The 25,258-nt window shown below is 37.5% G+C and overlaps 1 protein-coding gene across 4 annotated transcripts in view; it reads right to left on the bottom strand.

Annotated features, from left to right (window-relative positions):
• Window positions 1–25,258, bottom strand: part of Stag1 (stromal antigen 1) — a 312,401-nt gene that overhangs the window by 70,188 nt on the left and 216,955 nt on the right. For all 4 annotated transcript variants that reach the window (XM_051140150.1, XM_051140149.1, XM_051140148.1 and 1 more), the window contains one exon: window positions 3,034–3,148. In XM_051140150.1, coding sequence (XP_050996107.1) covers window positions 3,034–3,148 — 115 coding nt within the window. The remainder of the gene's footprint in view (window positions 1–3,033; window positions 3,149–25,258) is intronic.

Raw genomic sequence — 25,258 nt, 5'->3', positions numbered from 1 at the left:
GTCACTGAGGGTGCTTGCAAGAAAGAACCACACTAGACTGGGAATAAACAAGAAAGCAAGCAATGCATATCCCCATTATCTCTTTCTGCTTCTTGACACCAGAGGCAATTTTAGCAGCTGTCCTATTCTCCTGCTAACATGGCCACAATGGACTATATCCTCTGAAACCATGAAACAAAATAGCCTTCCTCCTTCTTCAAGCCTCTTTTTTCAGGTATTTAATAAAATATCTGACAATGAGAAAAGCAACTCATAAGTGCATTCTGTTAAAACTAATAATCAGTTGGACACACTGTTCATATATCAGTATATAAAAATCAGCTGTTATAAATTTAATCAATGTATTAAGAGGGCAAGATTACATATTGGCTCATATTTTTGATTAAGTTTCAATTGTATCAGTATCAGTAAGCTAGAACTTTGTCAGTCAGGGATGGGCTTGATATAATGTTTAGCAAATTTTGTCTTTACATATGTATTACAACCACAGAACTTTTGGAGAGCTCAAATTAATTTGGACTACCATAAAACAAGTAGTTTAGTTAGATATCTTATTCACCATGATATTACCTATACTATAAACCTTTCAAAATTACAGCATTATATTAACATGTTATTTAATATTTCAAAAAACAAATAAAGCATTGTAGTCATATCTGCTAATCACATGTAATTTTCAGCTCATCTGTTTTGTAAGTCTCAGTCAGTCATGAGGCTGTACTAAAATGTTACGAGTTGACATGTCTTATAGAAAGTAAGTTTAACAAACTAATTCAAAATAGGAAAGTAGAGTTTTATTGTACTAAAGAATATAGCTTTAGGCTGGGCACAGTGGCACAATCCTGTAATCCCAGCACTTGGGGAGGCAGAGGGTGGCAGATCTCTGTGAGTTTAAGGCCAGCCTGGTCTACCAAGTGAGTCCAGGACAGCCAAGGCTACACAGAGAAACCCTGTTTTGAAACAACAGTAACAACCAAAAAAAAAAAAAAAAAAAAAATCACAAATTACTATAAAAGAAGGATAAAAATGCTAAAATGAAATGCTTGTATTTCTTTTAATAAATCAAGAAGTCGTACGGAGCTTTCAGAAATGAAAAGTTTTCCTTTAGTTAACAGTGAAATTCAGCTAAGACCATTAGATTACTGAACTTTTCAACACTTTTTAATATTTGTATGGCTCATTTCTACTAATAATGAAAAAACTGTTGGCCTTACTTAGTATGTAGTTTGTGATTGCTAAATAACACTTTTTATTCCCTTTCTCTAGAGTAGTGATTCTCAACCTTCCTAATGCTGCAAGCCTTTATTTAATACAGTTTCTCATGGTGTGGGGACCCCCAACCATAAAGTTATTTTGTTGCTACTTCATATCTGTAATTTTCCTCCTGTTACGAACTGTAATGTAAATGTCTGATATGCAGGATATGCCCCCCGCCCCCAGGGCCTGTGACTCACAGGTTGAGAAGCACTGCTCTAGTAGTGAAAAGGGCTATCACAAGGAGATACCTGCCAGTTCTTATTTCTTTGTTTTAAAACTAGAACTTTACATTTTATTCTGTAACAACCTAAACTTGCTTGTTAAGTAAACAATGTTTAAAAAGTGCAAACTAGAAGAATGTGCACTAGCTCCGGATTTGTTCAAAGGCATAATGTAAGGTCTCACTCTAGAGGTTCAAAACTGGCACTTTATTAGTTAAGATACCCTAGGGATTTCTAGGCATACTTAAAACACTGTTCTTAACACATCTGAATGCAACTCTCCTGATGGTTTTGTTTCCATATCACTCTTTCTTTAGTCTTAATGGAAGCAATAGTGATAACTTCTTGCTGGGTCCTAGTGTCTGTTATTCTGTTTAATTGCTTTGTTTTTTTTTTTAATTTTTAATTTTTATTTTTAATGTTTACATAGGATGTCTTTATCTTTCATTTTTACGGAGTAGTTACAGTGGTTTCAAATTTGAACATTCACAGAATCTTTTAGGCTTCTTTTCCTATCTGATATTTTCTATTTTCCAAATAAAAATGAGTCTTAATTTTTAAAAATGAGCTCTAATTTTGTGTGTGCGTGGTTTTTAAATAGAGCATGACACACATGCTAGCCAAGAGTCTTATTACTGGACTGAACATATCCCCAGCTCTCTCTGTATTTTTTTCAAAATTCTGAGACCTAGATAGTGTCTAAGTTGAACAGCTGACTTTGAAATCACACTGTAGCCAAGTCAGGCCCTGAATCTGTGATTTCCTTACACACCCTCTCATCTACTCTGGATTAGAACTTGGTGCCACTTTATCTGCCTTGACTTTTAATTTTCTTTACTTCTTTTGCCATTTTATTTTCATTTGTTTCTAAGATAAATATTTTATTCATTCAGGGTCTTTAACTAACATCATGCCAGTAGTAGGACATACTGATTAAAATATACTTCAGTGAGCAAAGACAACTTTTACCTTCAAAAACAGATATGCTAATTATAAAATACCATGATAACTAACTATGGTAAATGGAAAATAAAGAATATGATTTTCAAACTAGCTAGAAGTAATAGCTTTAATTTGAAAATATTCTATTTTGGGGGGTGGCTGTGGAGACAGCCCTAGCTGCTGGGAACTGAACTTTTATATTTCTGGTTGTGAGCCTAGCTTTTAACGGCTGAGCAATTCCTCTAGCCCACAATTTTGTTCTTGATGTAGGGAATTTAACTAGGGCTTTGTGTGTGCCAGGCAAAACCCACCCACAAAGAACCTCCAAGCCCTTAAGACTGTTTAATAAAATAATTTAAAAGCTATAGGGAGAAATTCAACATTAAAAGTAAAAAATGAAAAAGAATGTAGAATTGGCATTATGAAATAATGTAAAACTTTAAACTTAATAATCTATATTCAGTGTTGAATATATTCAGAATGTCTCATAAAAAGCAGGTACGAAGCAATTCATAAAGGTAACTTCACAAGAAAAAGGCTTGTTTTTGTATGACTGAAGGGAACCCCAACTGCTTACAGTGAACCAAAGAAGAGTAAAATAATCCCTTCGTACCTCACTTTCAAGAAAGAAGAGAACAAGCATCCTAATGAGGTTCCCGTTTGGACTGTTCCTTCCTCTCCTCTTCGCTAACGCTTCCTCTGCTTGGGGGTCATGTCTGCTAAACAGCCTGGTAGAGAAAAGCAATACAAATTTACATGAATACAAATTTCAGTATTTTTTCAAAACACAAATTAAATAATTTATTGTTGAAAAAAATCTAAAAAGGACTATCAATCTAATTCAATAAAACACACGTCTTATTATTTTTTGACAAGTATGTAGTCCAGGTTGCCCTTAAATTTTTGATGTTCCAGCCTTAATTTTTCTAGTCAGGTGCTACCATGCATGGCTCTTTTCTTTTCTTTTTTCTGAGACAGGGTTTCTCTGTGTAGCCTTGGCTGTCTTAGACTTGCATTGTAGATGTGGCTGGCCTCAAACTCACAGGGATCCACCTGCCTCTGCCTCCCGAGTACGGGGATTAAAAGCGTGTACCACCACCACCCGGCTCATGCATGGTTCTTAAATAATACTTCTGTAGAGGTCAAAATGGACAGATTAACATATCTGACATAGCTCAACATGAGGAAGCCTTTTCAGTGATGAAAAGTCAATGATGAAATATTTATGAAAAATATGAGCAATTACTATTATCCCATGACTGATACCAGAGTATATACTTTTAAATTTAGATCAAAATAGTTTTCTTACATATTTATTTCAGTCATAGATACATTTAACAAAATGTTAAGCAATTACTAAAAATCCACATTTAAATCTTTGTCTTTTGTATTCTTATAGTTATTACCTATTATTTAGAGACAGAATTCTGTCTTTAAACGAGTATTCTATCCAATCATTTACAATAAAATTATAATAATATCTTATTTGTAATTTTTTCAATAATGAAACTTCTAAATATGGCTAAGAAAGAATTGAAAGGTTTAAATTTGCTATATAGATTTATTCTAATAAAACAAAGATCTTGTCTAGCAGTAGTGAAATACACTATTATTATTATTATTATTATTATTAATTATTATTATTATTATTCCGAGACAGAGTCTCTCTGTGTAGCCTTGGCTATCCTGGACTCGCTTTGTAGACCTCTGCCTCCCAAGTGCTGGGATTAAAGGTGTGTGCCATCACGTCTGGCTTTTTTTTTTCCTTCCTCCGAAAATACACCTTTAATCCTAGCACTTCAGAGGCAGATGCAGAGGCGAGGCAGGTGGATCTCTAAACCTGGTCTATGGAGTGACTGCAGGAAAGCCAGGGCTACTCAGAGAAACCCTGTCTCAAAAAACTGAAAAACCAAACCAAGCCAAAATAAAAACCAACCAACCAGCCAACCAACAACAACAAAATCTCTCAAAACCCACAGCTCCCTTATTTCTAGAGATTGCTCTAAGCCCAAGTGATGTTAACAGTGACCATGAAATTGGTTCTCCAGAGGACCTAGTGCAGCAGTTCTTAACCTGTGGTCTTGGCCCCTTTGGGGATTGAATGACTTTTCACAATGGCTGCATAATAGATATGCTACATATCAACTATTTATATCATGATCATAATAGTAGCAAAATTACAGTTATGAAGTAGTAATGAAAATAATTTTGTGGTTGGGGTCAACACAATATGAGAAAGTGTATTAAAGGGTCATAGCGTTAAGGAGGTGGAGAACCACTGCTTTACTTGATGGAAATAGACTAGAAATCATCTCAAGTATTTTACAGAAAAGTAAGAATATAGGTAACAGCAAATAGCATAGCCTAGTTTATATACAAATGAAGGCCTCAGTAATTGACAAGTATTCTTTTAGAGTGGCTTTCAAATTGGTAACAAGTTAAACAGGAATGCTCATTGGTAACTAAAATATACTATGACAAATAACTGCATTTATTTTACTTAAGGTTCTGAGAAAACAGATGAAGTTTGTAATGTTAAAATGTAAAATTTTGATACCTTTTACAGGGCTAGCCTCCCTGACTTCCCCCGATCCATGCTTTGTCATCAATTAGCCAGATCTATCCCAGGTCCTGTATCTAGTGCCCAAGCCTAGTTTGGCTTCTCTTGCTTGCCCCACAAATATTCTCTATGCTTCTGTGAGGAAGCTTACTACCTGTTCATCAATACACAGGGCTGTACCACACCACATGCCAACCTACACAGCCTAATCTACCCCCATACTCCAAGCTTAGACTAGGAAACGCATCCTAATACACCAGCCAAATTCTCTCTGTCCACCTTGCTTAATGCCACTCAAGCCATTTCCGACCTCTAGGCCCAATCTGTCTTTATATTCTCTCTTCTGCTCTGAGCTGATCTGTTCATATCAGAGTAATAGCTAAAAATCCTTTTCCCCAAATGCCAACAATATGAAAGATCAAGCCAGATTCTTCTCTCTAAAACCTATAATCTCAGAGAAATATTTACCAACAAGAATTTCTGAAATGAACCCTAGGACACATAATATAAATATAAAAGAACAATCATAAACTTTATAAAAAAAATCCGGAGATTAAAAAAAAAAAAAAAAAAAAAAAAAGACAAAAAAGGCTCAATGAAGTTTAGGAGAAAGAATTTAAGGAGAATGAACACCTGGTTGATGACCAAGAAAACACAAACATAAGGCTGACAGAAATGAATAAAAAAATTCCAAGACTTGAGGATGGAATTCAATAAAGAGATAGACATACAGAAAAGGACATGCTGAAATTAAGATGGAATAAAAGAACACCAATAATTTAATGATAAGACTCAAAGGAAAGCCTTACAAGTAGGATGAATCAAGCAGGAGAACAAGGATTAGAACTTGAAGATAAACACACAACAGAAATCAAATAAGCACGGCATATGAAAAAAGTTAGAATCACAGAAAAAGAAACATACCAAAAATATGAGACACGAAGAAAGGAAAAAAAAAAAAACCAAAAATAAAAAAACACAAACTTTTGAATATAAAATTAGATAAGGAAGAAGAATCTTAACATGATTATAGAAGAAAACAGCTCCAAACTAAGGAAAGATTTACCCATAGAGATACAAGAAGTGGAGAGAACACCAAATTGATAATTCAAAAAGAGACAATCCCCAAGGCTTAATCACAGTAAAACAGGATACATAGCAAAGAAAGTATACCGAAAGCTGCAAGAGAAAAACAAACAACCACCCTCCCAAGTCATAAATAAAGAAAAACTCATTGGTATAACAGCTTACTGGATTTCTTAATGGAAACTTTGAAAGCCTTAAGAACCTGCAACAAGGCATTCTAAGAACCAAAAGGCTATGGAAGCCAGCCTAAACTAATAAACTGTGCAAAACTATCTGCCTTTGAAGGAGAATTTCTAAGATACAAACAGCATAAATCAATTTATATTGGAAAACAAAACCAAAAGAAAATACAAAACAACAACAACAACAACAACAACAACAACAACACAAAACCCACAAAAAACTATACTTCTGAAGAGAGGAATGAGCATAACAGAAAGACTGTGGGGTTAAAGATACCAAGCCTTAATTACTCAAACACAAAATACTACTAAGAAAACAAACACCACTGCCAAAAAATCAAAACTAAGATGACTACAATTAAAAAAAATTTTAAATTTATTCAGATTACATCCTGACTGTTATTCCCTCACTTGTATCTTCCCCTTCCTATCCTCCCTCCCGCTTCTGCCGTATTCCCTCTCCTAGACTTTCGACAGAAGGGGACCTCTTCCCCCTCCATATTATGACAGCCTATCAGGTGTCATCTCAACAGCCTGCTTCCCCTTCCTCTATGTACCGCTGGGCCTCCCCACGCAGAAGTGATCAAATTGAGGGCACCAGAGTTCATGTCAGAGGCAGTCCCTGCTCTTCCCAAAACTGTGCAGAATGGGCTGTCCACTGGCTAGATGTGAACAGGGGGTCTAGGGTTACTGTATGCATTGCCCTTGGTTGGTCCAACAGTTTGTGCAGGACCCTGGGTCCAGATCTAACAGCCTTGAGATGCTCCACCATACAACAAAGACATTTATTTGCTCAACTATGTACAAAGCAGCCTTATTCATAATAGTCAGAACCTGGAAACAACCTAGATGTCCCTCAAACAAAGAATAGATAAGGAAACTATGGTACATTTACACAATGGAATACTATTCAGCTATTAAAAGCAAGGAAACTTGAAATTTGCAGGCAAATGGATGGAACTAGAAATGATCATCCTGAGTGAGGTAAGCCAGACCAGAAAGACATGTATGGTATATACTCACTTATAAGTGGATATTAGCCCAATACACATGTTCTCTGAGAGACTCCACCCAGCTGGAGATCAGGACAGACACTGGGACTTGCTGCTGGACTCTGGGTGGAACACTTAGAGTGGCATGGAAGAACGGGGGATGGAAGGACCCAGAGGGTTCAGGGGCCCCACACAACGACCACAATTTATGCATGCATTTCATTTTCTTTAAATATGATTGGCCAAAACACTTCAAATAAAAGACTAAATGAATAAAGAAACAAAATCTGCTTATCTACAAAAGACATATCTTAGCTTTAAAGACAGGCAACTCCTTAGTGTAAAGGAATGTACAAAAGTATTTTAATCAAATGAAAACAGAAAGCAAGCAGGCATCAGGATCTTAGTATCTTACAAAATAAGACTTCAAATTAAGTCCAATCAGAAGTGATAAAGAAAATCATTTCATCCTAATTAAAGGAACAGTTAAAAAAACATTGCTATTCTAAACATATATGCACCAAACTCTGGGACACCCACTTACATAAAAACAAGTACTATTTAGGATTTAAAGGCACAGATTAAAGTCATTTGGTTAATATTAGGTGATTTCAATACTCCACTTTCTCTAATAGACATGTAGGTTATCTGGACAAAAAATAAACAGAGAAAGAGGATGTAGTGGCACATGCCTTTAATCCCAGCACTCAGGGGGGCAGACACAGGTGGGTCTCTGTGATTTCAAGACCAGCCTAATCTACAAGGCAAGTCCAGGACAGCCACGGTTACACAGAGAAACTCTGTCTCAAAGGATAAACAAAGAAACCAGAGAAACACCAACAGACATCATGACAGTATACACCAAATGAACTTAACAGGTATTTACAGAATATTCTACCAAAACACCAAAAAAATACACATTCTACTCAGCAGCAAACTGAAGATGCTCTGAAATAGACCACACCACATGGCACAAATGATTACAAAATCAAAAAAATTGAAATAATTCCTTATAGTCTATCTTGACTATAATTCAATAAAACTTAAACTCTACTAAATAAACAAACTCATGGAGATTGAACAGTTCATTACTCAATGATGAATGAGTCCACTAAAAAAAAAACAAACATACAGACAAAACAACAACAACAACAACAAAAACCAAAAACCAAACCCCAAACCCAAGAAAGATTAAAAAACTTCCTGGAACTAAATGAAAGTGAAAACAACACGACCAGACTTGAGAACAGCCCTACAAGGAAAGTTTATAGCTTTAAGTGTCTACATTAAAAAAAATTCAGCCCCTGCTATATTCCATTTCCTGGACTACATCTCTTCTCTGCCTGCATTCACAGATGTCTGCCACCATTAGGGACTACCAGGTGAGGCTCCTACCCCCAGTCCCCAGCCTGTCAGTACCCCTAAAGTACTCCCAATAACAGTGAACTGCACCTGTTCCCCTGTGCTCCATTTTCTGGCCCACATCTATGTCTCTATTATCATAGTCCTGCCAACACCAGGAATAACCAGATGGCCACAGGCCAGCATAAGAACACAATCAACAAGAGCCAGGACCCAGCTATCACACTACAGTAAGATTCAGATATTCTAACACAGCTGAAGCACACACACAAAAAAAGGACTTTAAATCAAACCTGATGATAGAGGGCATTAGAGAAGAAATGAATCAATCCTTTAAAGGAAAAAAAATATATAATCCAACAGGTGAGGAAATGAATAAATATGTTTAAGACCTGAATATGGAAATAGAAGCAATAAAGAAATACAAGGCGAGGGAATCCTGGAGAAGGAAAACCTAGGTAAGAGAACAGAAATCTGAGACACAAGCATCACCAACAGTAAATAAAAGATTGAAGAGACAGTCTCAGGCATAGAAGATATGATAAACAAAATTGATAAATTGGTCAAAGAAAATATTAAATCTAAAAAGTTTCTAACACAAAACATGCAAGAAATTTGGGACACTGTGAAAAGGTCCAATCTAAAAATTATAGGAATAGAGGAAGGATAAGATTCCCAGCTCAACGCGACCAATAATCATTCACCAACTATCCACTCTCAACTAGTGAAGGTCACCAGAAGCTACCTCCCAACATCAGAGACACCAAAATGACAAGAGGACAGCGAAAGAATGCAACCAAAAACCAAAACAGTTTGGAATCTCCAGATCCCAACAATCCCAATGAAAACAACCTGGAGAACCCAAAAACAATTGAAATACAAGAAAATGACCTCAAATCCTTAGTAAGGAAGATGATAATGGAAGAAAGGAATGAAATCTGTAAACAATTGCGGGAGAAGGCAATCAAGAAGGTGGAGGACATAAAAGAGTCATATAGAAAGACACTGTAAGAATTTCAGGAAAATACAAACAGACAGATGAAGGAAAAAAAAAACACTTCAAGATCTGAGGACAAAAACAAAATCTATGATAAAGGAACACACAGAAGAAAAATGTGACCGAGAGACCATAGAGAAGAAAGCAGCCAACGAAGAGATGGCCTTCTCAAACAGAATCCAGGAAACGGAGGAACGAATTTCGAGACTTCAAGATACAATTGTAGAACTCCAATCAACCGTCAAGGAAAATGCTAAATCAGAAAAGTTCCTAACACAGAATGTCCAAGAAATCAAGGACACCATGAAAAGAAGAAACCTGAGAATAAAAGGCATTGAGGATAGAGAAGACGCCCGACTCCATGGCCCAGAAAATATCTTCAACCAAATTATAGAAGAAAATGTTCCCAATCTGAAGAAGGAGATGCATATGAACATACAAGAGGCCTATAGAACACCAAATAGAATAGATCAGGAAAGAAAATCTTCCCGCCACATAATAATCAAAACACAAAATATACAGACTAAAGAAAAAATTTTAAAAGCTGCAAGGGAAAAAGACAGAGTAACATACAATGGCAAACCTATCAGAATTACACCCGACTTCTTAGCTGAGATCATGAAAGCCAGAAGGGCCTGGACAGAGGTCCTGCAAACCCTAAGAGACCACAGATGCCAGGCTAGACTACTGTACCCAGAAAAACTATCAATAACCGTAAATGGAGAAAAGAAAATATTCCACGACAAGAACAAATTCAACCAATACCTATCCACAAATCCAGCATTACTGAAGCTACCAGAAAGAAAACTCCACCACATAGGAGTGAGTTACAACCAAAACTACACAGGAAATAGATAACTACACCATCGCAAAATCACAACCTCACAAACCCTCAAATTAAACAAACATTAAAATGAAAGGACTTAACAGTCACTGGTCATTAATATCTCTGAACATCAATGGTTTCAATTCTCCAATAAAAAGACACAGACTAACAGAATGGTTGCATAAACAAGACCCAACATTCTTCTGCATCCAGGAAACACATCTCACCCACAAGGACAGACATTACCTCAGGGTAAAAGGCTGGGAAAAAATATAAGCTAATGGTCACAGGAAGCAAGCAGGTGTAGCCATCCTAATATCCAACAAAATAGACTTTCAGCCAAAATTAATCAAAAGAGACGAGGAAGGACATTTCATACTCATCAAGGGTAAAACCAACCAAGATGACATCACAATTCTGAACATCTATGCTCCAAATACAAGGGCACCCACATTTGTAAAAGAACTATTAACAAAGCTTAAACCACTCACTGATTCCAACACATTAATAGTGGGAGACTTCAACACTCCACTTTCACTGAAGGATAGGTCTTTGAAACAGAAACTAAGCCGAGAAATAACATCACTAACCAACGCCATCAATCAAATGGATCTAACAGATGTGTACAGAACTTTCCACACAAACACAAAAGACTATACTTTCTTCTCAGCACCCCATGGAACCTTCTCCAAAAGTGATCATAGTAGGACACAAAGCAAGCCTCAACAGATACAAGAATATTGACATAATACCTTGTATCTTATCAGATCACCATGGTCTAAGGCTGGACTTCAACAACAATAGAAATAACAAAAAGACTACTCACACATGGAAACTAAACAACTTTCTACTTAATGGCACGTGGGTCATGGAAGAAATAAAGGACTTACTGAAATTCAATGAAAATGATGGAACAACATATCCAAATTTGTGGGACACATTGAAAGCAGTGCTAAGAGGAAAATTCATAGCACTAAGTGCCTTTAAAAAGAAATTGGAAACATCCCACATAAGCAACTTAACTACACATCTGGAAGCCTTAGAAAAGAAAGAAGCAGAATCACCCAAGATGAGTAGACGTCTGGAAATAATCAAACCCAGGGCTGAAATCAATAAATTAGAAACAAAAAGAACAATTCAAAGAATCAACAAAACCAGGAGCTGGTTTTTTGAGAAAATCAGCAAAATAGATAAACCGTTAGCCAAACTAAAACTAAAAGGCAGAGGGACAGTATCCAAATCAACAAAATCAGAAATGAAAAGGGAGTCATAACAACAGACACCGAAGAAATACAAAGAATCATAAGATCCTACTTTAAAGGCATATATGCCACAAAATTTGAAAATCTAAGGGAAATGGACATTTTTCTTGATCGATTCCACTTGCCAAAATTGAATCAAGATCAGATAAACAAATTAAATAGGCCTATTTCTCCTATAGAAATAGAAGCAATCATTGATAGTCTCCCAACCAAAAAAAGCCCAGGGCCAGATGGTTTCAGTGTAGAATTCTATCAGACCTTCAAAGAGGAGCTAATACCGATACTCTTCAAGCTACTCCAAAAGATAGAATTGGATGGAACATTACCAAATTCTTTCTATGAGGCCATAGTCACGTTGATACCTAAACCTCACAAAGACCCAACAAAAAAGGAGAACTTCAGACCAATTTCTCTTATGAACATAGACACAAAGATACTCAATAAACTACTCGCAAAACGAATACAAAAACATATCAAAGATATCATTCATCATGACCAGGTAGGCTTCATTCCAGGCATGCAGGGATGGTTTAATATACAGAAATCCACCAATGTACTCCACCATATAAACAAACTAAAGAAAAAAAAAAAAAAAACACATGATCATTTCCTTAGACGCAGAAAAAGCATTTGACAAAATCCAACACCCATTCATGTGTAAAGTGTTGGAGATATCGGGGATACAAGGCACATTCCTAAACATAATAAAGGCTATATACAGCAAGCCAATAGCTAACATCAAATTAAATGGAGAGATACTCAAGGAAATTCCTCTAAAATCAGGGACCAGACAAGGCTGCCCACTTTTTCCATATCTCTTCAATATAGTTCTTGAAGTCCTAGCCAGAGCAATAAGACAACACAAGGAGATCAAGGGGATCCAAATGGGAAAGGAAGAAGTCAAACTATCCCTATTTGCAGATGATATGATAGTGTACATAAGTGACCCCCAAAATTCCACCAGAGAACTCCTTCAATTGATAAACACATTCAGCAAACTGGCTGGTTACAAAATTAACTCAAAAAAATCAGTAGCATTCCTATATACAAATGACAATCATACAGAGGAAGAAATTAGGAAATCTACACCCTTCACGTTAGCCACAAGCAATTTAAAATACCTAGGAGTAACTCTAACCAAGCAAGTGAAAGGCTTGTTTGAAAAAAACTTTAAGTCCCTGAAGAAAGAGATTGAAGGTGACTTGAGAAGATGGAGGGATCTCCCTTGTTCGTGGATCGGGAGAATCAACATAGTAAAAATGGCCATTTTACCAAAAGCAATCTACAGATTCAATGCAATCCCTATCAAAATACCTACACAATTTTTTAAAGACATTGAAAGGTCAATTCTCAACTTTATATGGAAAAACAAAAAACCCAGAATAGCTAAAACAATCTTATACAATAAAAGATCCTCAGGGGGAATCTCCATACCTGATCTCAAGCTGTACTATAGAGCAATAGTAATTAAAACAGCATGGTACTGGCACAGCAATAGGCTGGTTGATCAATGGAATCGAATTGAAGACCCAGATATGAATCCACATACATATAGTCACCAGATTTTTGACAAAGAAGCCAAATCTATTCAATGGAAAAAGGATAGCATCTTCAACAAATGGTGCTGGTCTAACTGGATTTCTACATTTAGAAAAATGCAATTGGACCCATACTTGTCACCATGCACAAAACTCAAGTCCAAATGGATTAAAGACCTCAATATAAAACCAGAGACACTAAATCAGTTAGAAGAAAAACTGGGGAAGAGCCTGGAACACATTGGCACAGGAGACAACTTCCTGTACAGAACACCAACAGCCCAGGCCTTAATAAATGGGACCTCATGAGGCTGAGAAGCTTCTGTAAGGCAGGAGACACTGTCAAAAGAACAAAGCAACAGCCTACAGACTGGGAAATAATCTTCACCAACCCTGCATCTGACAAAGGTCTAATATCCAAACTTTATAAAGAACTCAAGAAATTAAATGCCACCAAACCAAATAACCCAATTGAGAAATGGGGCTCAGAATTAAACAGAATTCTCAACAGAGGAATATCAAATAGCTGAGACACACTTAAAGAAATGCTCAACATCTCTAGTCATCAGAGAAATGCAAATCAAAACAACTCTGAGATTCCATCTTACACTCATCAGAATGGCTAAGATCAAACATTCAAGTGACAACACATGCTGGCGAGGATGTGGGGGGAGAGGAACACTCCTTCATTGCTGGTGGGAATGCAAACTAGTACAGCCACTTTGGAAATCTATCTGGTGCTATCTCAGAAAACTGGGAATAGGGCTTCCTCAAGACCCAGCTATTCCACTCCTTGGAATATACCCAGAAGATGCTCCAGCACACAACAAGAAATATTGCTCAACCATGTTCATAGCAGCCTTATTCATAATCGCCAGAACATGGAAACAGCCTAAGTGTCCCTCAGTAGAAGAATGGATAAAGAAACTTTGGTACATTTACACTATGGAATACTACTCAGCTATTAAAAACAAGGAATTCCCAAAATTTGTGGACAAATGGATTGAACTAGAAATGATCATAATGAGTGAGATAACCCAGAAGCAGAGAGACTCAAATGGTATATACTCATTATAACTGGACACTAGCCCAAGGGGCAGGTCCCATGAAAGTCTGCACCTACCAGGAAAGTGGGATAGAGGTGAGAACATCCTATTGAGACTCTAGGTGAGAAAAATATAGGGTATAGGGAAGTAGGTGGATCCAGAGGGTCCTAGAAACCTACAAGAGGAACATTATGATGGGTGGATCTGAGCCCAGGGGTTCTGCTTGATCTAAGGCACTAACCAAGGACAAAATGTGCAGTCATCTTCAGACCCCTACCCAGATCTAACCAAGGGACAGAACATTCTCCACAGTTAAGTGGAGACTGGGGACTGACTTTCACAGGATCTCTGGTGCCCCATATTTGGCCATGTCCCTTTGTTAGGGAGGCCCAATGGCACTCGGAGGAAGGATAGCGACTACCAAGAAGAGACTTGATACCCCAGCACCATATTCAGGGGGAGGAGGTCCCCCTCAGTCACAGTCATAGGGAAGGGGGATTGGGGTGAAATGGGAGGGAGGGAGGAATGGGAGGATGCATGGGATGGGATAGAAAATGAGATGTAATATGAATTATTTTATTTCTCAATAAAAATGTGCTAAAAAAAACAAAAACAAACAAACAAACAAACAAAAAAAAAAAAACAGATTCCCAGCTCAAAATTTGAGAAAATATTTTCAACAAAATCATAGAAGAAAATTCCCCTGAAGTAATGAAAGAGACGCCTACGAGAAGGTTACAGAACACCAAGTAGATTGGAACAAAAAAAAGAAAACCTTCCTGTCACATAATAATAAAAACACTGAATGTACAGAAAAAGAAAGAATATTAAAAGCCACAAGGGGAAAAGGCCAGGCAACATAAAGTCAGACCTATAAAAATCACACCTGACTTCACAACAGAGGTTCTAAAAGCCAGAAGGGCCTAGACAGATGTCTTGCAGTCTCTGAAGGAGATCATAAATACCAGCTAAGGCTACTAGACCCAGCAAGACTTTCAATTACCATACACAGAGAAAACAAGATATTCCAAAGTAAAGCCAAATTTAAATAATATCTTTCCACAAATCCTGACAGAATATACTAGACGGAAAAGTTCAACATAAGGAGGTTAACTACACTCACAAAACAAAACAAAATAACCACCACCACCACCAACAACAACAAAAAAACCAAAAACACTTTATACCAGGAAAAACAAAGAAAGGAAACATCTACCCACCTACCACTACCACCAGGAAAACAAGATTTAACAATCATTGGTCATTAATATCTCTCAGTACAAATGGACTCAATATGCCAATATAAACACACTGGCTAACAGAATGGATGAAAAAACAGGATCCACCATTCTGCTGCATTTAAGAAACACATCTTAGCAACAAAGATGGACATTGCCTCAGAGTAAAGGGCTGGAAAAAGGTTTTCCAAGCAAATGGAACCAAGAAGCAAGCTGGCATAGGCATTCTAATATCTATTCAAAAGGACCTTCAACCAAAATTAATCAAAAGAAGGGCAAGGACATTCATACTCATCAAAGAAAAAAATCCACCAAAATGATGTCTCAATTCTGAGCATTTACGGCCAAATGCAAGAGCATATGCCTTTGTAAAAGAAACACTGCAAAAGCTTAAATCACACATCGAATGTTACACATTAATAGTAGATTTCAACACCCCACTCTCACCAATGGACAAGCCATCAAGACAAAAACTAAACAAAGAAATAATGAAACTAACAGATGTTATGAATCAAGTGAAACTAGCAGGTATTATGAATCAAATGAAACAAACAGACTTTATGAATCAAATGGACCCAATAGATATTGAGTGAACATTTCAACCAAACATAAAAGAGTGTATCTTTTCTGCACCTCATGAAATTTTCTCCAAAATTGACCAAATACTCAGCTACTAAGCAAGTCTCATCAGATAGAAGAAAACTGAAATAATCCCTTGTATCATATTAGATCACCATGGATTAAAGCTAGATTTCAACAACAAGAGAAAGAATAGCCTACAAACTCATGGAAACTGGACAACTCTCTACTCAATGATCACTGGGTCAAGGAAGACATAAAGAAAAAAAAAAAGATTTTCTAGAATTCAATGAAAACGAATGTACAATATAACCAAACTTATGGGGCACAATGAAAGCAGTGTGAAGAAGAAAGTTCATAGCACTAAGTGCCTTCCTAAAGAAAGAACTTGGAGAGATGCCATACTGCCAACTTAATAGCACACTTGACAACTCTAGGCAGGAAATAATTAAAATCAGGGATAAAATTAATAAATTAGAAACAAAGAGAACAGTAAAAAGAATCAATGAAGCCAAGAGTTGGATCTTTGAGAAAATCAACATGGCAGACAAACCTTTAGCCAAACTAACTAAAAGGCAGGGAAAAAAATGTCTAAAGTACAAAATCAGAAAAGAGGGACATAATAACAGATAATTAGGTGATGCTTAGAAGATTTGTTAGGTCTTACTTCAAAAATCTGTACTCCACAAAACTGGAAAACCTAAACAAAATTAAGATTTTTTTTTTTTTTGATAGAAACCACTTAACAATGTTAAATCAAGATCAAGTAAACAATTTAAATACACCTATACACCTAAGGATATAGAAGCAGTCATTAAAAGTCTCCCAACCAAAAAACAAAGACAAACAAACCCCAAAAACCTAGGACTAGATGTTTTCAGAATAAAATTCTACCAGACCTTGAAAGAAGAGCTAATATCAATAGTGCTCAAACAATTCCACAAAATAGAAATATTTAGAAACAAAACAGTTTATTGCTGAATTCATTCTATGATGCCATAGTCACCCTGATACCTAAACCACACAAATACTAAACAACAAAACAGAATTTCAGACCAATTTCTGTTATGAACATTGTTGGAAAAATAGTCAGTAAAATACACCCACACCAGCCAGGCACAGTGGTGCACACCTGTAATCCTAGCACTCCAAGAGGAAGAGGAAGATAGATCTCTGTGAGTTTGAGGAGAACCTGGTCTACAAATAGAGTCCAAGAAAGCTAAGGCTATATAGAGAAACCTTGTCTTGAAAAACCAAACCAAACCAACCAACCAACCAACCAACCAACCAACCAAACAAACAAAAAACTGTTTGACCAATAAAAGGACTATACCTGGGCAGGGCAGAAGGTAAGTGTGGCTATGGTTCATGGGCTTTGAAGAAAGGAGGATCTTGGGATAGAGGAGAAAAGACAGCAGGAGGAACCAGGAAGAGGACTAGAGTGGAGAGAAGCACATGGCTAGATGGAGGTGGATGGAGGAAAGCAGCACAGATGAAGAACATTAGTAAGAATTCTGGGAATATGGATGAGAAGTAGCCCAGATAGGAATGATTAAAGTCGATGGCCTAGAATGGGGGCTGGAAGATAATGGGAGATAGTTCAGAGGGTTAATATGTCTCAGGTAAAATGAGACAAAACAAGTAGCCTAGGTGTTTCAGCCTCACAGACTAACTCAGTTACTGTTTCCTCGAGACTTTGCATGCACGTCAACTTCAAAAGGGCTATCACAGACGATTGATCCCACAGAGACTGGACATAAAAAGATACAGCTAGTTCTTCCAACCCCTGGCAAATATCCCAATTTTCTTATGGTAACCAAAAGGTGTCTTTGCCACCAGACAGCAATAAGTAATTTTAAGAACATGATGCCCCCATTCCCAAGAGGTGGGGTGGGCGTTGTTGGTCATTTGGTGGGTTATGGGTGTTTGTTGTCATCTAGCGGGGTTGGTTATAAGTTGTTATTGGTCATGGTCAGGGAGGAAACAAAGTAAAGGTCAGAATCAGGGATCTCTTTCTTTCTCCTTTATTTTTCTTTTATCTTTCTCTCCTATTTAGTGTTAGGGAAAAGGAAAAAAAAAAAAAAAAGAGAGAGAGAATGATAAAAGAAAAAGAGGGGGGAACTATAGGATGATAGGATAAAACGTAGATTATTGAATCTACTAGTCTCAAATATTAACACTGGTATGGACTATTGTATATTGATAGAAATTTAAGATTATTTTGTTCAACTTTTGCTTAATGTATTGTACATATGCAACTCAACTGAAAGTGTGATGTAAAGTTCTAGTCTTATGAAAGCTAACCATTGCAAACTGTTACAGGATAATTAAGAAATGCAAATTAGCAGTTAGTCAACTATAAATAATCTCATTTGTAGCCTTGTTAGGTACTAGTTTATTTGACTATAGAAATAAGCTTTATTTACTCTTTTGTATTTGTTTTAAAGGTTAAGCAGATAGTATATAGCTAGGACAAGCTATATAGACATTTAGATATATTTAGATAGGTAGGTTTCAGACACTTCGTAAACCTACAGAATATGGCATTTAAAGATGTTTTAATAATAAAAGGCTTTTCTGATAGACACACATCTGCTCCTGGCAGCAGCTCTAATATACTTCAAAGAAGATGATGGGCATCAAAGGAACAAATGTGGCCACTGACAAAAAAACTGTCCTTACTTCAGCTGCTGACAGCAGGCTGTCTGTCCAATTGTGACCAAGCAGGACACCGGGAAACTGACTGTCCAACTTTGCAGAGACTAGGTAGGACAGTCCTTTCAAATTCCTGCTTCACAGAAAGTCTCTCAGATATTCTGGGCCAGTAGGCTGAAGAACGGATGCCCCAGTAACACAGAGAGACCTCTGGTGACTACCCGGCACTCAGCTGTCTCTGTCATTTCTATAGTTCTGGAAGCTGCTTGCTCTACGTTTCCTACATACTTCATGTAATATTTCCTTTTTAAATTTCTGATAGAGTTGAAGACTAGATAGTTATAGTCTTTACAGCTTTCCTTATTAAGAGTACAGACATAATAGCATTAGTTGTTTGGGAACTAAGACTATGTTTTAGGTCTAAAAAGATGATAAATGCAAGTTATAAAAACGTGATTTAGGTACAGAACTTTGGACTCACCAGGATAGGATAATGAAATACTTTTCCAAGGTTGTCAAATACAAGTGAGTGGACATTGTAAATGTAATTCTTACCTGATAATTCTCATAATTAGTCTTATTACATATAGCTTATTAATGTTCGAGAAAAAGCCATTTTAAAAAAGATTTATTTTACACATATTAGTGCTCTATATGCATGTACATCTGCACGCCAGAAGAGGGCATCAGATTCGAATATAGATGGTTGTGAGCTACCATGTGGTTGCCGGGAATTGAACTCAGGTCCTCTGGAAAAGCAGATAGTGTTCTTAACCACTGGGCCATCTCCTCAGCCTGAAAAAAACCCATTTTTTAAAAGAAAAAGGAAGGCATATAGTGTAAGTTTGATTTCTTTAAAAATTGAGTTAGGTTATGAAAACAAGTGTTTTTTGTGGTTGTTGTTGTTTTAATCCTAAGTGTGGAATATGGAGATGATTTTAGTTTGTTCACAATTGGTAAGAGCTTCACGAGGCTTGGAGAGAGGCGTGGTCTTTGCCAGCTGCAGTTAGTTTAATTCTGAGGAGTCTGAGAGGGTATAAATACCAGAACCCAGAGAGAGAGAGAGAGAGAGGAGAGAGAGAGAGAGAGAGAGAGGGAGGGAGGGAGGGAGGGAGGGAGGGAGGGAGGGAAGGGGAGGGGAGGGGAGGGGAGGGGAGGGGAGGGGAGGGGAGGGGAGGGGAGGGGAGGGTGGGGTGGGGTGGGTTGGGGAGGGCGGGAAGGGGAAGGGGAAGGGGAAGGAGGCTTCGAGGAGAAGGACAGAGAAAGAAGAAAGCTGCTGGTTCTGCTGGATATTCTGAAAACTGCCCAAAGAATCCTATGCCCATAACCAGGTGAAACTAAGGCTAAAGGGAAATATGTGTCCCTTCCCTTCTAACTGTCTTTCTTTCTTACCTAGGAGGAAGGTTAGAAGGGAGTTAGAGGCTTAAGCAACACAACTAAAATAGTTTAAAAAACAGTGCCAACACTCCTCCATAGTTGGTAGGAATGAAAACTTGTACAACTACTACGGAAATCAAGTTGGTGGTTTCACAGAAAATTGGAAATAGTTTACATCAAGACCCAGCTATACCCAGAAGATGCTCCTCTGTACTACAAGGACACTTGCTCAACTATGTTCACAGCATCTTTATTCATAATAGCCAGAAACTGGAAACAACTTAGATGTCCCTCAACTGAAGAATCGATAAAGTCAATATGGTACATTTATACAATGCAATCATGAAATTTATAGGCAAATGGATGGAACTAGAAAAGATAATCCTGAGTGAGGTAACCCAGACTCAGAAAGACACACATGGTATGTACTCAGAAGTGGATATTAGTCATAAAGTACAGGATTAGCAGGCTACAATCCACAGACTCAAAAGAGCTAAGTAAGTAGGGTTCCAAGGAGGATGCTTGAATCTCATTTAGAAGGGAAACTAAAATAGGCATTGGAGGTGAATGGAGGGAGAGAGTTGGGCAGGAGAGGGGGCAGGGAGGTAAACAGGAGGGATCAAGTGTATGGTGGGGGGATGGCAAGAGAACTGGAATCAGTGAAGGGTGTCCCTAGGATGAGGGACAATATAGGACAATGGAAACTCCTAGGAATCCTGTGTGACCCTATCTAAGAATCCTAGCAAAAGGGAATATGGGACATGAAACCTTTGACCCACAATTTTTTCATACTTATAAGAGGTACAAGGATAAAGAGGAAGGAGAAAGGGAGGGAATGGCCAACCAATGACTGGTCCAACTTGAGTCCCATGTCATGAGAGAGAGACTTCCCCTGACACTATTAATAATACTCTGCTATACTTGTAGACAGAAGACTAGCATAACTGTCATCTGAGTGGTGTCAACCAGCAGCTGATGAAAAAAAAAATGTAAAGACCCACAGCCAAACCTAAGGTGGAGCTCAGGGAGTCTTGTGGAAGTGGTGGAGGAAGGATTGAAAGAGCCAGAAAGGTTAAGACATCACAAGAAAACATACAGAATCCACTAACCTGAGTCCATAGCAGCTCGCACAGCCTGATACAAACTAGAGAACACGACAGGATGAATAGGTATCAGATGTACAGCTTTGTCCTCATATGAGACCTCTATCAGTAGGAGTGGGGCGGGAGTGGTCTCTAACTCTGTTGCCTGCCTTTGGATCTTTCCCCCCCTAACTGGATGGCCTTGTTTAGCCTCAATAGGAGAAGATGTGATTAGCCTTACTACAACTTGATATGCTAAGGCAGGTTGATATCCATGGGAGACCCCCACTTTTCTGAGGAGAAAGGAAGTGGAGCACAGGGGAAGAAGGGGAGGGGAGGGAAGAAGGATGGACTGGGAGGTGAAGCTCCCATAGGGATGTAAAGTAAAAATTAATTAATTAATGAAAAAAATCAAGTAGAACACAAACAATTTATAAAACTCAAAAATTTAGAAAAATAAAAAACCCAAATCCAGCCAACTGTAAATCATCATCACCATCCTCCTCCTCCTCCTCAGAAATCAATGAAATATGAACAAATTTAAAAACACAAAGTATCAATGAATCTAACAGGTGGTTATTTTAGAAGATAAGTAAAATTGACAGGTCCTTGGCCCAACTAAACAATGAGAACCCAAATGAAAAGAATTAGAAATGATCAGGAAAACATAACAATGGACACCAAAAAATTTGGATTATATGGGACTATTTTTAAAAGCTTAGATTCTATTAAGCTTGAAAATGTAAAATAAATGGATGAATTTCCAGATTCAGCCAAACCACCAAAATTAAATCAAGAAGTCAACAACCAAAACAGGCCCTTAACAAATGAAGAGATTGGATTAGCTTTAAAAAAAAAAAAAAAGCCTTTCTGGTAATGAAAGTACAAGGCCAGATGGATTCACAGCAGAATTCTACCAGACTTTCAAAGATTTACAGTCAATCTTTACTAAGTTGACTTTATCTCTGCTATACAGGAAAATCTAACATATGCAAATCAATAAACATGACAAACATTAAAAATGGACTTAAAGACAAAAATCATGTGATCATCTCCATAGATGTAGAAAAGCCTTTACTAAAACCAAGCATGCCATTGAGGTGAAGTCCTAGAAAATTAGTGCTAGAGGGAATGACATAACACTTCAACATAACAAAAGGAATAAATACACAACCAATATCATTCTAAATGTTGAAAAGGTTGAAGTACTTTTACTGAAGTTGGGAACTACACGGGGATACCCACTATCCTTACTCTTTTCCAGTACTGTGCTCAAGGTACTAGCTAATGTAATATGGTAAGAAAATAAATAAAGGAAAGCAATAAGGGGAAGAGGTAAAATCATTCCTATTTGCTGATGATATGATACGATACATTAGAGAACCCCCCAAATTCTACCAGAAAATTTTAGAAACAATAAGTCAGCAATGTGGCAGGATACAAAGTCAACTTGCAGCCATCAAGAGTTTTCTATATACCAACAATAAGCCTTTAGAGGAGGAGATCATGAATACACTCCTGTTCACAATAGCCTCGAAGAAACTAAGACACCCAAAACAAACCTAACCATGGAGGCAAAGGAGCTCTACATTGAAAACTTTAAACCTCTGAAGAAAGAGATAAAGACACTAGAAAATGGAAAGATACTCCATGCTCATAAATTCTTAGAGTTAATATTGTGAAAATGACTATTTTTATCAAAAGTGATACAAAGATCCAATGCAATTCCAATTAAAATCCTCATCTCATTCTTCAAGCATAGGGAAAAAATATGTGAAAATTCTTATGGAAGCACAAAAGACTCCAAACAGCCAAAATATTTCTAAGGAAAAAAAATGGTGAGAGATTTCCATTCGTGATCTTAAGATATATTCAAGATCCATGGTAATGAAACACTATGGTATTGTTACAAAAAACAGACATGTAGACCAACGGGACAAAATTGAAGACCCAAACATGGAGTATAAATAAATTCAGCTATTCTATATTTGGCAAAGATGACAAAAACATAAGCTGAAAAAATAAAAACATCTTCAGCAAATGGTGCTGGATGCCCACATTCAGAAAAATGAAATTAGGCTAACCATTATCTATCACCATTTATTAAAAACTAACTCCAAGTAGATTAAAGATGTAAATGTGAAGCATGAAACTCTAAAATGGCTAGAAGAAAACATTCACAGTACTCTACAGATTTGGGTGTAAGAAAGGACTTTCTGAACAGGGCTCCATTTGCTCTAGAATTAAGATAAAAATTTGACCATTGAGACTTATTAAAACTAAAAATCCTCTACATAGATAATGCAAATCGAAACCATTTTGAGACTTCCTCTCAGCCTAGTCAGAATGGGAAAGATCAAAAGAACAACTAATGAACAATCAGATGAACAACCATGCAGGGGACACGGGGAGAAGCAACCCCACTCACCGCTGGAAGGACTGCAGACTATGCCTATCAGACAGGAGACTCTTTAGGAAGCTGAAAGGAAATCTACCATACGACCCAGCTATACCACTTTTTGGCATATGTCCAAAGGGCTCTACACCATCCTCCTGAGATACTTGCTCAGCCATTCTCATTGCTGCTCTACTCACAGAAGCCAGGAAATCAACACAACCTAAATGTCTTTCCACTGATGAATAGATAATGAAAATGTGGTATACACACACTATAAAATACTATGTAAATATGACAGAAATCAATCATGAACTTTGAGGGTAAATGTATGGTAAGCTAGAAAAGATCATATTGAGAAAGATAACCCAGACCCACAAAGACAAGTGTTTCAGGTTCTCTGTCACTGGAAGCTCCCACCTAAAAACCTTCAGATGTGATGGTACCTCCTGGAGTAAGTATAGAAACCAGAAAAGCAAAAAGGGACCAGTGCTGGGATAGGGGGACAGAATGGCACAAGTGGTCTAAGGGGAAATGGGGGGAAAATGGGGGAACTTTAATAAGGGAAAGGGAAATAATTAAATACAGAAAAAGGAGCAGAAGAGAAGAGTAAAATAACAGCAAGGATGTCTGAAAAGTCAAAAGGAATTATACTATTAACTCTCAACAAACAACAAAAACCACAGAGTACACTTAAGTTTGTATGTCAATGCATAGTTTAAAATGCTCCCTCAGAAAGCCAAAGGCTACCTAACAAACATTCCAACACTAGGCAAGAGAAGTCTTTTTTGTTGTTTTTGTTGGTCAAGGTTTTTCAAGACACTGCTAACACATACAGGCTATAAGTATTGCTCCTGGTTGCCACCAAAAGATGGAAAGGGTCCAGAGATCCTTAAACTGGAATTGACTTGAATGCCTCTTCTTCTCTGAGGACCAGCTTTCATGGTACACAGAAGGTACCAGGTAAATTTCCAGTAGAGGGAAGCAGCCAAAAATTCTACTGGGACATGAAGCCTATGAATCACAACAGAAAAAAAGCACAGCAGGTTATAAGAGTGCAGTAAAGTAAAGTTTTCCATGGGGTCGTACCCCTTGGACTAGTGTCTCGATATAAGTGAGTATATACCATTTAACTCTTTTTGCTTCTGGGTGAACTCACTTATTATGATAATTTCTAGTTCAATCCATTTGTCCACAAATTTCGGAAATTCCTTGTTTTTAATAGCTGAGTAGTATTCCACAGTATAAATGTACCACAGTTTCTTTATCCATTCTTCTACTGAGGGACACTTAGGCTGTTTCCATGTTCTGGCTATTATGAATAAGGCAGCTATGAACATGGTTGAGCATATGTCCCTGTTATGTGGTAGTGCATCTTCTGGGTATATTCCAAGGAGTGAAATAGCTGGGTCTTGAGGTTTACCTACCAGGAAAGTGGGTCAGAGGGGAGGACATCCTATTGAGACTTTAGGTGTGAGAAGCCTGGGAGAATGAGGAAATAAAAGGATCCAGAGGGTCCTAGAAAACTACAGGCGGGTCTGGGCCCTGGGGTCTTCCTCAAACTATGACACCAGTCAAGGAAAATATAGGCAGTAAACTTCAAACCCCTACCCAGACTAGCCGATGGACAGGACATTCTCCACCGTTAAGTGCAGAAGGAG

The sequence above is a fragment of the Acomys russatus genome, chromosome 32 (genome assembly GCF_903995435.1).
Source record: "Acomys russatus chromosome 32, mAcoRus1.1, whole genome shotgun sequence".
Classification (NCBI taxonomy): domain Eukaryota; kingdom Metazoa; phylum Chordata; class Mammalia; order Rodentia; family Muridae; genus Acomys; species Acomys russatus.
The sequence above is the reverse complement of the archived record's forward strand: the minus strand, read 5'-3'. Positions and strand labels throughout refer to the sequence as shown.